The sequence below is a fragment of the Odocoileus virginianus genome, chromosome 33, assembly GCF_023699985.2.
Source record: "Odocoileus virginianus isolate 20LAN1187 ecotype Illinois chromosome 33, Ovbor_1.2, whole genome shotgun sequence".
Taxonomy (NCBI): domain Eukaryota; kingdom Metazoa; phylum Chordata; class Mammalia; order Artiodactyla; family Cervidae; genus Odocoileus; species Odocoileus virginianus.
This window is the reverse complement of record NC_069706.1, coordinates 16,246,766-16,262,873: the sequence shown is the minus strand read 5'-3', so window position 1 is coordinate 16,262,873 and position 16,108 is coordinate 16,246,766. Positions and strand designations below refer to the sequence as shown.

At 41.6% G+C, this 16,108-nt stretch overlaps 1 protein-coding gene across 4 annotated transcripts; it reads left to right on the top strand.

The window, feature by feature from the left end:
* The first annotated feature begins 1,271 nt into the window (after positions 1-1,271).
* COQ7 (coenzyme Q7, hydroxylase) lies at positions 1,272-15,604 on the top strand. Of its 4 annotated transcripts, none has more exons than XM_020879056.2 (6): positions 1,273-1,427; positions 8,321-8,499; positions 10,578-10,692; positions 11,516-11,655; positions 12,315-12,383; positions 15,399-15,604. In XM_020879056.2, the coding sequence occupies exons 1-6, from the start codon at positions 1,355-1,357 to the stop codon at positions 15,474-15,476; spliced, it is 654 nt and encodes a 217-aa protein (XP_020734715.2). In that variant the 5' UTR covers positions 1,273-1,354; the 3' UTR covers positions 15,477-15,604. The 4 variants fall into 4 exon arrangements, with proteins under 4 accessions (XP_070317043.1, XP_020734715.2, XP_020734719.2 ...); XM_020879060.2 differs by lacking the exon at positions 1,273-1,427 and adding an exon at positions 1,600-1,621; XM_020879059.2 differs by lacking the exon at positions 1,273-1,427 and adding an exon at positions 7,184-7,920.
* The last annotated feature ends 504 nt before the right edge of the window (positions 15,605-16,108 follow it).

Sequence of the window (16,108 nt, the reverse complement as noted above, 5' to 3'; positions counted from 1 at the left end):
AAGTCTCACCCTTGGGGTGGATGTACAGCCCAGGATCCTTTCCCAGTAGAGACTCCAGATTGCTGTTAACAAGGGACTTCCAGCCTGTTCAAGTCTAGATGTAGGTTGGCCCAATTTGGTGGTGTATGTGTTGTTAATTCTCTCTATTGTTTCTATTTCTCTTCTTTTAATTACTGTATGTTGAAACTGTCAAATAATCTTCCATAAAAATTTGAAATTGTTTATGTATGTAATACCATGTGGTTTCATGTGTTAATGAGTCCTTCCAACCTGAAAGGAAAGTAAAACTTTCAGCAAAAATGCGTTAAATTTTAAAACAATTAGCAACATTATTCTACAATAGCAGTCTATCTTAAATATTTTATAGTGATGGATAAAAGATATATAATCCAAGGATGTAAAGTAGAAAATGAAAGTCACCTTCTCACAATTTCAACTCTGAAGTTACCGTTATTAAACATGCCTCCACATATGCATAGCCTCCCGACCAGTGATTTATTACAATTGAGTCTACCCTGATAGACTGGATACAGACTCAAAAGTATGAAATATGTTGCTAAATCTACTCATTCAACCTTCCCCTCAAGAAATCAGTTTGCACCAACTTCCTGGGGACTCTGATGGTAAAGAATCTGCCTGCAGTGCAGGAGAGTCAAATTGGATCCCTGGGTGGGGAAGATCCCCTGGAGAAGTGAATCGCTACCCACTCCACTATTCTCGCCTGGAGAATTCTATGGACAGAGGAGCCTGGCACACTACATCCCATGGGGTCACAAAGTGTCCCGCACAAACGGGGGAATAACACACGCTCTAACAGTATAGAGGAAATAAGGACAGCAATAATAAATGTTCTTTGTAGAAAACCTAAAAATAGAACAAAGGAGTAGGAAGGAATTTAGTTTGTCAACCCCAATACCTAGAGTCAACACTATTTGCACGTGGTGAACTGAATTTCAGACTGTAATTTCTACTATTTTAAAGAGCCTACAGATAGAAATTTCCTGTATTGGCAAAGCACAAAATACAATGGCTTTGCCGGTAAGCAATTTCCTCATGGTCCTTTTCCTCAGGAATTGAAGTGAGTAATCTTTTACCTGTTTGGATTTTTGAAAGAGCTAGTTAGCATTCTCATCTCCATGGCAACGCTTTACGTATGATTGATAGCGACCGCATCCACTAGAGTCTTTTCATTTGACATTTCCAACCAATCGAGTGGAAGCTGGGGGATTAGGGGCGTTTCCACCAGTGCGAAAGTCAACCGCATCTGCCTTACGTCGGCCGTGCGTCATCAGTCTGCGCCAAGGGCACGGTTGGCCCGCTCCGTTCAAAGAGTAGTAACGCTGCTTCCGCGGCAATGAGTTGTGTCCAGGCGGCGGCGGCTTGCTCCCTCTGGCGGCTGCGCACAGGCACCCTGCAGCCCCTCTCAGGTAAAGGGGAGGCCTGAACGCGATCGCGCGCGGGGCTGAGGAGCCCAAGAATTTTCTCCTTAGGCTTAGGTCGGAGAGGTCACGGGGCGGGTAGACGTTCACACGTCACAGGGCTGCGACGGAGGGCGACTGCGCGGCTGGAAAAGCGGCGCGGGGCGTGTAATCGGCCACCGGGTCCGCCTGACCTAAAGGGGGTGGGTTTTCCGCTGTGACGTTCTGGCGAGCCCATTGGGCGACCGTGCGTTTGGGGGCAATGACGTAATTCACGCCTGTTCTGTGACGTCACGGCAGGTGTGGTAGGGGTTCCGGACTGAGGAGACTTGGCAATCTTGAAAGTTTAGTGTACTGGTGCGGGGGTGGGTGGTCCTTGTAGCTTTCGCTTATGGCCTTGTAGGTGGCCCTACGACCGGCAGCGTGGGCTTCCTCCCATACGCCCGCCCCACTCCGGAGCTTGTTAGAAACGCGGATTCTCAGATCGCTCCCCTAACCTATTGGAATGACCCGTGTGCATTTGCAATTTAGAGAAGCACCGGGATGTTGGAAGGAGCATCGAATTGGAGTAGGGAGGATTGGGCTTAGATTCTGACTCATCTTTTCCTCATTTATCCGAACTGCCTCAGAAAATTGTGAGGTCATTTTCTCAAAGTTAAACCATTCGTGTACCACCGTCAGGATTTTTGCTTTATAACAATACCACTGATATTTTACCACTGATATTACTAGAGTTTTGTTTTTTTTTTTAATATCCCTAAACCGTATTCCTTTTTTAAATTAGAACATTGGAATCTAGATCCCTAGGTAAACAGAAAACCAGTATCTCTTGTCCCAAGAAAAAAAAATCATAAAAGTACACTGAAAACAAGTTATTGTATTAGATACTCTTGTCTGCCAAGGTTTGAACTCAAGACCATCTTTTTTCTCGTAAGAAAGGAAAATTAACAAGTGTCAGGAAGATTTTAAGATATGTCAGCTGTAAACTGAGACAGTCTCCTTGATAAAATCAAAAGAGTTGGAAGAGAATCAGTTAAGTTGCTCAGTCGTGTGTTCGACTCTTTGCGACCCCATGGACTGCAGCACACCAGGCTCCCCTGTCCATCACCAACTCTTTTTTTTTTTTTTTTTTCATCACCAACTCTTGACTCATGTCCATTGAGTCGGTGATGCCATCCAACCATCTCATCCTCTGTCTTCCCCTTGTCCTCCTGCCTTCAATCTTCCCAGCGTCAGGGTCTTTTCCAATGTGTCAGTTCTTCACATCACATGGCCAAAGAATTGGAGTTTCAGCTTCAGCATCTGTCCTTCCGGTGATTGTTCAGGACTGATTTCCTTTAGGATTGACTGGTTGGATCTCCTTGAAATCCAAGAGACTCTCAAGAGTCTTCTCCAACACCACAGTTCAAAAGCATTGATTCTTCCGTGCTCCGCGTTCTTTATAGTCCAACTGTCACATCCATACATTACTACTGGAAAAACCATAGCTTTGACTAGACAGACCTTTGTTGGCAGAATAACTTCTCTGCTTTTTAATATGCTATCTAGGTTGGTCATAGCTTTCCTTCCAAGGAGCAAGTGTCTTTTTATTTCAGGGCTGCAGTCACCATCTGCAGTGATTTTGGAGCCCAAGAAAATAACGTCTGTCTCCTGTTTGCCATGAAGTGACGGGACCAGATGTCACGATCTTAGTTTTCTGAATGTTGAGTTTTAAGCCACCTTTTTCACTCTTCTCTTTCACTTTCATCAAGAGGCTCTTTAGTTCTTCAATTTCTGCCATAAGGGTGGTGTCATCTGCGTATCTGAATTTATTGATATTTCTCCTGGCAATCTTGATTCCAGCTTGTGCTTCATCCAGCCCAGCATTTCACATGATGTACTCTGCATTTAAGTTAAATGAGCAGGGTGACAATATACAGCCTTGACATACTCCTTTCCCAATTTGGAAACAGTCTGTTATTCCATGTCCAGTTCTGACTGTTGCTTCTTGACTTGTATACAGGTTTCTGTATGTGTGTATGGAAGAGAATAACTGTTAACTAAAAAACATCATAGCCACTTAAGATCTTTTCATATATGACTTGAAATATCCTAGGTGCCATCACTGGTATATGTTTCACATTTTAGGAAATCATGAATATAAAATGATGCACTTGAGAGCTTTTAGCAATGGGCCTCAATTTTATTATTTCTCAGTTTTAAAGTGTGTGACAGTGCAGGCAAAACTCAGGATTGTTGAAGATGAATTTTAATGCTCCTTCATTCTTTTTCATTTATAGTTACTCTGCGTCCTCTGTATCTTTTTATTGTTGTGATAGTAAGAAAGATTTTATTATTGTGTTTCTCCAAAAAAGGAAATAACCAGATTGTTCCCAATTTTATATGTAATAAATGGCAATTCAGAATTGTTAAAAGTCTGTGTTAGAGATAAGATAGGTATTTTATGATTCTAGTTCTGTCTTCTGTCTATGGTCCATCTCATACTTTTTTTTCTTTTCCATTATGGCTTATTACTAGATATTGAATATAGTTTCCTGTGCTATATAGTAGGACCTTATTTATCTATTCTTTTAAAAAACGTTTTTGATGTGGACCTTTTTTATGTCTTTATTGAATTTGTTGCAATATTGTTTCTGTCTTATGTTTTGGTTTTTGGCTTTGAGGAAAGTGGGATCCTAGCTCCCTGAGCAGAGTTCAAACCCATGCTGCCTGCAGTTGAAGGCACAGTTTTAACCACTGGACTGCCTTATCTATTTTACATATAGTAGTTTGTATCTGTTAATTCCAAACTCTTAATTTATCCCTCCCCCACCTCATTTCCCTTTTGGTAACCAAAAATTTGTTTTCTGTGTCTGTGAATCTGTTTCTTAAATAAGTTCTTCTGTAAACTTCTTAGTTCTCATTTTAGATTCCACACATAAGTGGTATCACCTGGTATTTGTGTTTCTCTGCCTTCATTTAGTATGGTAATCTCTAGATCCATGCATGTTGCTGCAAATGGCATTATTTCTGTGTGTGTGTGTGTGTGTGTGTGTAGATAGACCACATTTTCTTTGTCCATTCATCTGTCAGTGGATATTTAGGTTGCTTCCATCTCTTGGTTGTTGTAGTCTGCTATGAACATTGGGGTGCATATGTCTTTTCCAATTATAGTTTTGTCCAGGTATATGCCCAGGAGTGGTATTACTGGATCATATGGCAACTCTGTTTTTAGTTTTTTGAGGAACCTGCATACTGTTCTCCATGGTGGCTGCACCAGTTTACATTCCCACCAACAGTGTACGAGGGTTCCATTTTTCTCTCCAACACCCTCTCCAGCATTTGTTATTTGTAGACTTTTTATTTTTTTAATATTTATTTATTTATTTATTTATTTTTATTTGTAGACTTTTTAATCTTGACCATTATGACTGACTGGTGTGAGCTAGTACCTCATTGTAGTTTTGATTTGTATTTTTCTAATTAGAAATGTTGAGCATCTTTTCATGTGTCTATCGGCCATTTGTATAGCTTCTTTGGAGAAATGTCTGTTTAGATCTTCTGCCTGTGTTTTTTAGTAGATTTTTTTTTTTTAGTTGTATGAGTTGTTGGTATAATTTGTAAATTAAGCCTTTGTTGGCTGCATTGTTTGCAGGTATTTTCTGTCTGCAGGTTGTCTTGACATTTTCCTTTGCTGTGCAAAAGCTTGTAAGTTTGATTAGGTACGTCCTATTTTATTTTTGCTTTTTTTTCTATTGCCTTGGGAGACTGACCTAAGAAAACATTGGTACTGTTTATGTCAGAGAATGTTTTGCCTATTTTCTCTTTTAGGAGTTTTATGATGTCATGTCTTATTTATTTATGTCATAACTTACATCTTGAGTTAGCTTTGTGCATGCTATGAGAGCATGTTGTAACTTCATTGATTTACATGTGGCTGTCCAGCTTTCCCAGCACCACTTGCGGAGGAGACTGTTTTTTTTCTCATTGTATAGTCTTGCCTCCTTTATCAAAGATTAACTGGCTAGGTGTGTGGGTTTATTTCTGGGTTTTATTCTGTTCTATTGATCCATTTGTCTGTTTTTGTGCCATGCTACTGTTTGGATTACTGTAGCTTTGGAGTATTGTCTGAAATCAGGGAAGGTTATTCTTCCAGCTTTGTTCTTTTTTCCCAAGCTTGCTTTGGCAATTCTGAGCTTCATGGTTCCATACAGATTTCAGGATTATTTGTTCTAGTTCTGTGAAAAATGTCATGTGTAATTTGATAGGGGTTACATTAAATCTGTAGATTACTCTGGATAGTATGACCATTTAAACAATATTTTTGCAAAAAAAAAAAAAAACAAAAACAATATTTTTGCAATCTACAAAGCATCCATATGATACTTTTTAAAGCCACCTCGCAGAGATTGTGACAAAATAGAGATGGCGAATATTAGGATACCTCACCCTCCACACATACCTCAAAAAGCATTTATTAGGTGCCTGAATCTGGAAAAGTGTTGCAGTGCTAGGGGAAAGTCAAATATGTTTTTAATAGAATTATAACTCTACCCGTCAAAAGTCAGCTGTGTGTTTGAACTCAGGCTCATCTTATGCACTCAACCCCTTGCTATTTCTCAGTGAATGATTTCTTAAAAACTAATATTGAGGAATTTCCTGATGATCTAATGGTTAGAACTTGGCACTTTCACTGCTGAGGGCCCAGTTCAATGGTTCAGTCCCTGGTCTGGGAATTAAGATCCCACAAGCCACTCAGCTTGGCCAAAAAAAAGAAAGTAGTATTGCATTATTTTAAAAATTCTTTCTTATTAACACATTTTGTGGTGGGAGTAACAAAATGAAAGAACAAGCAAATGATTATTTTAAGAAATAGAGTCATCTCGTTATTTATTTATGGCTGCACTGGGTTTCTTGCTTTGCACAGGCTTCCTCTAACTGCAGCGAGGCGGGGCTGCTCTCTGCTGCGGTTTGAAGGCTTCTCATTGCAGTGGTTTCTCTTGTTATGGAACACAAGCTGTAGGCGGGTGGGCTTCAGTAGTTGTGACTTGGCTCTAGAGTACAGGCTCAGTAGTTGTGACACACAGGCTTAGTTGCCCTGTGGTGTATGGGATTTTCCAGAACCAGAGATCGAACCCATGTCCCCTGCATTTGCAGACAGATTCCTAACCACTGGACCAACAGGGAAAGTGCCATCTCATCATTTTTAATTTTAACTTTTGGACCTGATCTTTCTACAAGGAGGCTAGGCCTTGGACTTGGAGGAAAAACTTGGCACGGGTTACCTTGACTTTGTCCAGTGTCTCCAGTTGTTCTCCACATAGAAACATGGTCATGGAGGGACTTCCCTAGCAGTCCTGCAGTTAAGAATGCACTTCCACTGCAGGGGGCGCAGGTTCAGTGCCTAGTAGGGGAACTAAGATCCTGCATGCAGCATGGCCAAAACAAAACAAAAGGCCATGGACCACAGTGACCTGCTGTCTGATGACATAGATCTGAGTGGTACCTTACACCTGGCAGAACGTGGAATCCAGCCAGTTAAGTCAGGCATGCTCAATGAGATGGAGCAGGTTCTGTGGAAGAATGGATCAAAGTTGGGACACCATGCTTCAGACCCCCATATCCACTGCTCCTTTATCTAGAGTGAGGCATTTAAAATCCTCAGCCTGAAAAGTTCAAATGCAGAACTATCTCAGATTTTATCAGGCCTACCCCATCACTTTGTGTCCAAAGCACTCAAGCCTTTTTTAATGGAAAAAGAAAAAAAGGCTATAGATGTATCAGAATGAAACTTTTCTACACATTTTGTGGGTGTTCCTTAGCCTAAATGAATGGTATCTACTAAACAGGTGGTAGTCATACATAAGAGCCTTGAAGCACATCTCAAGATGGTATCAATACAGCCAGAGTTCACATTACCAACTAAAAGATCTAAGTCTTTACTTCCATATCTGTAAAATAAGTTAACACCTTATACATCTAAACATGTTATAAAACTGTTCTCTTAGGGAGAGGACTTTGGGAATGCTCTAATACAAGCCTCAGAGATTATAGTCAAGGTGCTAACTATTTGGAGATTTTTTTAAAAGACAAAATCTAATCTATCCTGAAGAATTTACATTTTGAAAGCAAGAAGAGTTCAGTTGAATCAAGTACCAGAATGAGATGAAACGTAAGCGCTAGGCCAAATTCTCAAAGTCAGATGCTCACCGGCACAGATACTTTTAATAAGAGAAATTAAATGTACGGTTCAGACCTTGCTGCAGAGAACTGTTTAAAAGCATCGTCTCCCAGGGATCCACTGGGGCGGAGCATCCAGGATTCTGAGCGCCCCCTAGGGACTGTGTGCAGCCAGAGCTGGAAAGGAAGCAGGCGTGTGGACTGGGGAACCGTGCCCACCCAGAGACAGCTGCCGTGTTAGCTGCCTCGGGAGACGACGCCATCGGCGTTTCTAGATCGTCATACACTGCAAGTGAAGTCGGGCTCCAGATCTTCAGTTAAATCTCCTCTCTTTTAAATACTGGTAACTAATTCACTTTACAAAACAAAACTACACACTGCTCTATTTAAAATGGATAGCACGGACCTACTGGATAGCACATGGAAATCTGCTCAATGTTGTGTGGCAGCCTGGATGGGAGGGCCGTTTGGGGGAGAAGATGCGTGTATATGTATGGCTGAGTCCCTTCCCTGTTCGCCTGAAACTATCACATTTTTTAATAATTGGCTGTACCCCAATACAAAATAAGAAATTTAAAAAACAAAGCCACAAATCGCTACAGGTTAAACAGAGTACATTTGTGGGCATCCCCAACCTATGGGGAGCTTATTTGTGACCTCTGCTGTAAGATGCCTCTTTCTTCTATGAAAGGAAACGTTCAATTTTACCCAAGAGTAATGGAGAATAAACACTTGCATTGCAGCTTATGGAAGAAGAATCAGTGTCAGATTTTGCAGTTCAAGAATGACCTTAGACAACATCAATAGGGAAGCTGTGGATCGAATAATCCGGGTGGATCATGCAGGTGAATATGGAGCGAACCGTATCTATGCAGGGCAGATGGCCGTCCTGGGTCGGACAAGCGTCGGGCCAGTCATTCAGGTGGGCACCTCTTGATCTCTCAGTAATGAATCACACTGGGTCATGCATTGTCAAGGGAGGTACTGTTGTCCCCAAGAGAAGGAAAACTGGTTATGGGGGGGTGGTGGAGGAGTAAAAGGCATATTATTCTTTTTTATAAAGTGCAGACAGACATGAACAGATTTATAGTACATAAACAAATATACAGTCTACCTGTAGTATTAAAATTTCATGGGGGGGCAATAAAAAAGGATTAAGAATCATTGCATTTTCACTCAAAGCACCAGTTGTAAGACCTTGTGGTCCCACCCCTAGTAGACCCCAGTGGAGATATTTTGTATTATAGGCTGAGAGGCAGATTGGACAGGCCTGGGCTTCATAGTCACACAGACCGAAGTTCACATTCCAGCTGTCTCCCACCTCCTACCTGTGTGAGCTTGAGGAAGTCACATGACGTGTTCTGTGTCTGCAAAATGAGCTGACATGACGTCATTTTGGTGAAGAATAAATGAGCTAGAGAAATGCAAATCAAAACCACAATGAGGTACCATTACACGCCAGTCAGGATGGCTGCTATCCAAAAGTCTACAAGCAATAAATGCTGGAGAGGGTGTGGAGAAAAGGAAGCCCTCTTACACTGTTGGTGGGAATGCAAATTAGTACAGCCACTATGGAAAACAGTGTGGAGATTTCTTAAAAAGCTGGAATAGAACTGCCATATGACCCAGCAATCCCACTTCTGGGCATACACACCAAGGAAACCAGATCTGAAAGAGACACGTGCACCCCAATGTTCATCGCAGCACTGTTTATAATAGCCAGGACATGGAAGCAACCCAGATGCCCATCAGCAGACGAATGGATGAGGAAGCTTTGGTACATATACACCATGGAATATTACTCAGCCATTAAAAAGAATTTATTTGAATCAGTTCTAATGAGATGGATGAAACTGGAGCCCATTATACAGAGCGAAGTAAGCCAGAAAGATAAAGACCATTACAGTATACTAACACATATATATGGAATATAGAAAGATGGTAACGATAACCCTATATGCAAAACAGAAAAAGAGACTCAGATGTATAGAACAGACTTGTGGACTCTGGGAGAAGGCGAGGGTGGGATGTTTCAAGAGAACAGCATTGAAACATGTATATTATCTAGGGTGAAACAGATCACCAGCCCAGGTTGGGTGCATGAGACAAGTGCTCGGGCCTGGTGCACTGGGAAGACCCAGAGGGATCGGGTGGAGAGGGAGGTGGGAGGGGGGACCGGGATGGGGAATACATGTAACTCCATGGCTAATTCATTTCAATGTATGACAAAAACTACTGTAATGATGTAAAGTAATTAGCCTCCAACTAATAAAAATAAATGGAAAAAAAAAAAAGAAAAAAAAAAAAATAAAACAGATGGCATGCAGATATGACAAAAATAAATAAATAAATGAGCCGGTGTAGAGCAGCTAATACCATGCCTGGCATGTGTTAGACACTTAGCACAAGTTAAATTGCCTACTCTGAGTACTTGGGCAAGTTACTTAACCTCTCTGTGCCTCACTTCCTTCATCTGTATAGTGAGGATAATAATAGTTTGTCTTTCACAAAGCAGTTGTGCAGATGAATTCAAATATGTATGTAAGCTGTTTGACAGTACCTGGCTATGGGACATACTCTTTTAAGTGTTAGCTCTTATGATCATTCTTCCTTTTTCCTTTGATGTAAATGATATATTTCTGACTGTCTGAAAGGAAATCATATAAAAGGTAATATTCTGCCCTCTAAGTTTGAAATGGGCTACACATCTCATGTCTTTGGGGGTGCACTGTGGATTGAGCAACTTCAGCCAGCTCTGCGGTTTGTAGTCTGCTTGTCTGGAATGGAGATAACAGACACTTCTCTTGGTTTGCTGTCTCTCTTCCCTGTAATCTGATGTTTAGGGCTTTTCCTTCTATGATTCAAGGGGACTGGGGGAGGTAGCAGTTCTCATCATTCTCCCCATTGTGCTTCCTTTACCCACATGAACAGGGCATGTGGCTTCCTTATTATGTAACAGGTGGTCTCTCTGAAATGGCTTTGTTTTTATGTTTCTTACAGAAAATGTGGGATCAAGAAAAGGACCACTTGAAAAAGTTCAATGAGTTGATGGTTGCATTCAGGGTGCGGCCGACCATTCTGATGCCCTTTTGGAACGTGGTGGGGTTTGCACTGGGTACGTGTCTATCTGGGAGAGCCTGTGTGAGCCTAGGGATCTGGGAGGATTGAATCAGTAAATAACCCCTCTACAATTCTTATGTCCTCTTACAGCCTTATAATTCGTATTCTAAAGTTAAATTGATTTTTTTTTTTGCTTAAATTAAGATAGAACCTTAAAATCAGTACTTTTATAAATAGAAGATACATTGAAAGTAACTACAACAGAGAGGAAAAAGGCTAGAGTAATTTGACTGTGGCCAGATGAAGTTCCCTAATGAAGGTTCTAAACTTGGGATCTGCTCACTCTTAAAAAGAGTCAGGGAATTCCCTGGCAGTTCAGTGGTTAGGACTCAGCGCTTTCATGGCTGAGGGCCCAGGTTCCAGCCTAGTTGGGGAACGAAGATCCCACAAGCCCTGAGGCACAGCCAAAAGAAAAAAAGAAAAAGGGAGAGTCAGTGATACAGAGGAACCAAAGAAGCCCAGTGAAGACTCGCTCCTGCCATAATCAGAAGGTTAGAAAAAGCACTGAGAGAAGAACATTCTTACTGTGTGATTCAGTTTGAATCACCACGCTGTCATCTGGTTCCGTGGTTTTCAGGGATGGCAGCTCCTGAGGACACTTGGCAACATCTAAAGACAGTTTTGGTTGTTGCAACTGGGGATGCCACGGGCACCTAGTGGGTAAAGGTCAGGGATCCGGCTAAACATCCTACCACGTTCAGGACACTCCCCCACAAGGAATTACCCAGCCCCAGGGTGCCAGGTGACAAGCCCTGACCTGGTCTCCATCCCCAGTGGTGTCAGCCCCACCCTTTACCTTCTGGATCTGACCATTCCAGGCGCTGGAACTGCCCTGCTTGGGAAGGAGGGCGCCATGGCCTGCACGGTGGCCGTGGAAGAGTCCATCGCACACCACTACAACAACCAGATCAGGACACTGATGGAGAAGGAGCCTGAAAAATACGAGGAGCTTCTGCAGGTATCTGACCATGCTCTGGAAGGGTCTGCCGGGGGTGGGGGGAAGGGCAGATATGTAGTTTGATAAGAGGACCAAAACGGAGTGTTGGGGACTAACACTGCCTTGGAAACCTAGGGCAGCACCTCGTTTGAAAAGCATGCAAACTGAGGCAGCTGTGGGCCATGTCACATGCTCAGGCAGAACTGGGACTGAAACCCGAGTTTCCTGAGCCCACGCCTGTATTCTCTCTGCCTCTGGATCATTGTTAGATCCTGAGCAAAGACCATGAGCACAGATCCTTCATATTAAATAAATGAATATCCTCAGGATAATAAATAAGTATCCTCAGAAATTTTGTACAGAAAATAGGGGAACTGTTTCTTTTTTTTTTTAAAGTCAGTGGCCACCCACCTGTCTCTGTAAATAAGTTTTTCTGGAACACAGCTACACTCATTATTCTGCATGTCCATGGATGTTGTTCCCTCTAGGGTGGCAGAGTTGAGTCATCGTGACAGGGACCTTACAGCCCGAGAAACCTGAAGTACTGCCTCTGGGCCTTTGCAGGAAAAGTCTGCCTACCTGTGTCTTAGCTGGTAATATGAGGCTTTGGCCACCAAAGTAAGTCAGGACAGTGGAGAGTTGGAAGGCTGACTTGTTTCAATTTCTTTTTATTTAACCAGGTGATCAGGAAATTTCGGGATGAAGAGCTTGAGCACCATGACATAGGCCTCGAACATGATGCAGAACTGGTGGGGACCCATCTTTACTCTTTGCTTGTGGTGGTACTGTATTTGGAAGGTTGAGGGACAGGAACGTTTCTGTTTCCAGAAAGTTATAAAACGATCATCAGAAACAGAACCCATATCCGTCAGTTCAGTTCAGTCGCTCAGTTGTGCCCAATTCTTTGCAACCCCATGGACTACAGCACACCAGGCTTCCCTGTGCATCACCAGCTCCCAGAGATTGCTCAACTCAGGTCTGTTGGGTCTGTGATGCCATCCAACCATCTCATCTTCTGTCTTCCCCTTCTCGACTCCTGCCTTCAATCTTTCCCAGCATGAGGGTCCTTTCCAAGGAGTCGTTCTTCACACCACATGGCCAAAGCATTGGGAGTTTCAGCTTCAGCATCTGTCCTTCCAGTGAATGTTTAGGACTGATTTCTTTAGCATTGACTGGTTGGATCTCTTTGCAGTCCAAGGGACTCTCGAGAGTCTTCTCCAACACCATAGCTCAAAAGCATCAATTCTTCGGTGCTCAGCTTTCTTTATAGTCCAACTCTCACATCCATACATGACTACTGGAAAAACCATAGCTTTGACTAGACAGACCTTTGTTGGCAAAGTAATGTCTCTGCTTTTTAATATGCTGTGTAGGTTGGTCATAGCTTTTCTTCCAAGGAGCAAGCATCTTTTAATATCATGGCTGCACTTGCCATCTGCAGTGATTTTGGAGCCCCCTAAAAATAAAGTCTGTTATTGTTTCCCCATCTATTTGCCATGAAGTGATGGAACCAGATGCTATGATCTTAGTTTTCTGAATGTTGAGTCTTAAGCCAACTTTTTCCCTCTCCTCTTTCACTTTCATCAAGCAGTTCTTTAGTTCTTCTTCACTTTCTGCCATAAGGGTGGTGTCATCTTTGTATCTGAGGTTTTTGATGTTTTTCCCAGCAATCTTGATTTCAACTTGTGCTTCATCCAGTCCTGCATTTCGCATGATGTACTCTGCATTTAAGTTAAATAATCAGGGTGACAATATACAGCCTTGACGTACTCCTTTCCCATATTGGAACCAGTCCATGTTCCATGTCTGGTTCTAACTGTTGCTTCCTGACCTGCATACAGATTTCTTAGGAGACAGGTAAAGTGGTCTGGTATTCCTGTCTCTTGAAAAATCTTACACATTTTGTTGTGACCCACATAGCCAAAGGCTTTGGCGTAAGTCAGTAAAGCAGACATAGATGTTTTTCTGGAACTCTCTTGCTTTTTCTATGATCCAAAGGATGTTGGCAATTTGATCTCTGGTTCCTCTGCCATTTCTTAATCCAGCTTGAACATCTGGAAGTTCTTGGTTCATGTACTGTTGAAGCCTGGCTTGGTGAATTTTGAGCATTACTTTGCTAGTGTGTGAGATAAGTGCAGTTGTGTGGTAGTTTGAACATTCTTTGACATTGTGTTCCTTTGAGATTGGAATGAAAACTGAGCTTTTCCAGTTCTGTGGCCACTGCCTAGTTTTCCAAATTTGCTGGCATATTGAGTAGAGCACTTTAGCTGCATCATCTTTTAGGATTTGATATAGCTCAACTGAAATTCCATCACCTCTACTAGCTTTGTTCATAGTGATGCTTCCTAAGGCCCACTTGACTTCACGTTCCAGGATGTCTGGCTCTAGGTGAGTGATCACACCATCGTGGTTATCTGGATCATGAAGATCTTTTTTGTACAATTCTTGTGTGTATTCTTGCCACCTCTTCTTAATATCTTCTGCTTCTGTTAGGTCCATACCATTTCTGTCCTTTATTGTGTCCATCTTTGCATGAAATGTTCCCTTAGTATCTCTAATTTTCTTGAAGAGATCTCTAGACTTTCCCATTCTATTGTTTTCTTCTATTTCTTTGCACTGATCACTGATTTAAGTCATACCTGAATGGTCTAGTGGTTTTCCCTACTTTCTTCAGTTTAAGTCTGAAATCTGCAATAAGGAGTTCATGATCTGAGCCACAGTCAGCTCCTGGTCTTGTTTTTGCCAACTGTGTAGAGCTTTTCCATCCTCAACTGCAAAAAATACAATCAGTCTGATTTTGGTATTGGGCATCTGGTGATGTCCATGTGTAGAGTGTTCTCTTGTGTTGTTGGAAGAGGGTGTTTGCTATGACCAGTGCATTCTCTTGGCAAAACTCTGTTAGCCTTTGCCCTATTTCATTTTGTACTCCAAGGCCAAATTTGCTTATTACCCTAGGTATCTCTTGACTTCCTACTTTTGCATTCCAGTCTCCTATGATGAAAAGGACATCTTTTTTGGTTTAATTCTACAAGGTCTTGTAGGTCCTCATAGAACCACTCAACTTCAGCTTTTTCAGCATTAGTGATTGGGCATAGGCTTGGATTACTGTGATATTGAATGGTTTACCTTAGAAATGAAGAGAGATCATTCTGTTGTTTTTGAGATTGCACCCAAGTACTCTTTTATTGACTATGAGGGCTACTCCATTTCTTCTAAGGGATTCTTGCCCACAGTAGTAGATATAATGGTCATCTGAGTTAAATTCACCCATTCCAGTCCATTTTAGTTCACTGAATCCTAAAATGTCAATGTTCACTCTTGCTACCTCCTGTTTGACCACTTCCAATTTACCTTGATTCATGGACCTAACATTCCAGGTTCCTATGAAATATTGTTCTTTAAAACATTGGACATTAGTCCCATCACCAGTCACATTCACAATTGGGCGTTAAGAGAACTGCTTGACAGAAAGCAAGTAAATGCCTTGCTCCAACTGGGAATCATTTCTCGCTTCCTTATCCTATTCCCCAGCACATTCCCTCTTTCTGGTGAGAAGCTGGTTGGGTCAGATGTTTTGGCTGTAGCAAAGGTATTCCAATCTTTTGAAAAGGATTTTTTCCCCCCTGTTAAAATAAATCATTTCTTAGATCTTGTTACTTATCCAGAGAAGTCCCAACCCTGCCATGCTAGACTTGTACCTTACAATGGAAGGTGAACATAGAACGGATTTCTTTGGTTTGCTTACTGTTGTTTTTTTTTAACAGGCTCCAGCGTATGCTGTTCTGAAGAGCATTATCCAGGCTGGGTGCAGAGTGGCGATATATTTATCAGAAAGACTTTGAAGTATGTCCACTTTTCCTTGTGTATAAGGATAATAGTAACTTAACAGGTGACAGTGGCAGAAAAGGAAATGTGCAGTTATTGTTCTGTGAATTTGTTAATAAATTATGAGAGGTTTTTTCGTTAATAAGACTCTGCAGTTTTGGTTGTTCTCTGTGCTGCTTCATGGCCATAAGGCTGACAGTTTACCAGATGTGTTCAGATTACCGCAAATGAAGCTGGTTCTCACTTGGTCTATAAATTTTGTTCTAAAGCAACAAGTATGAATCATTAAGAAAGTAACATATCTTCGAGAGGAAAAAAAATGAGTTCACTGGTAACACAAAGTAATTTAAAACAGTGATGTTTAAAATTAACAAAGCAAGACTATCTAGCCCATCAGGTAAGCAGAAGATTGACTTTTTTTTTATTGTGAAATGTGGGTTGAGGGCAGGTTACTCCCATCAGAGAATATACTGAATTGTGGATTATTTGTGAAGTTGAATTACAATCATTTCCCTAAAAAATGTAACAAAATGAACTATAATTTTCATACTTTGTTGAAATCCTCTATGATTTACAAATTTTAAATAATTTGTGGGAAAAAACCTAGATCAGTGGTTCTCTTCTCTGGCTGCACATTAGAGTTCCTGAA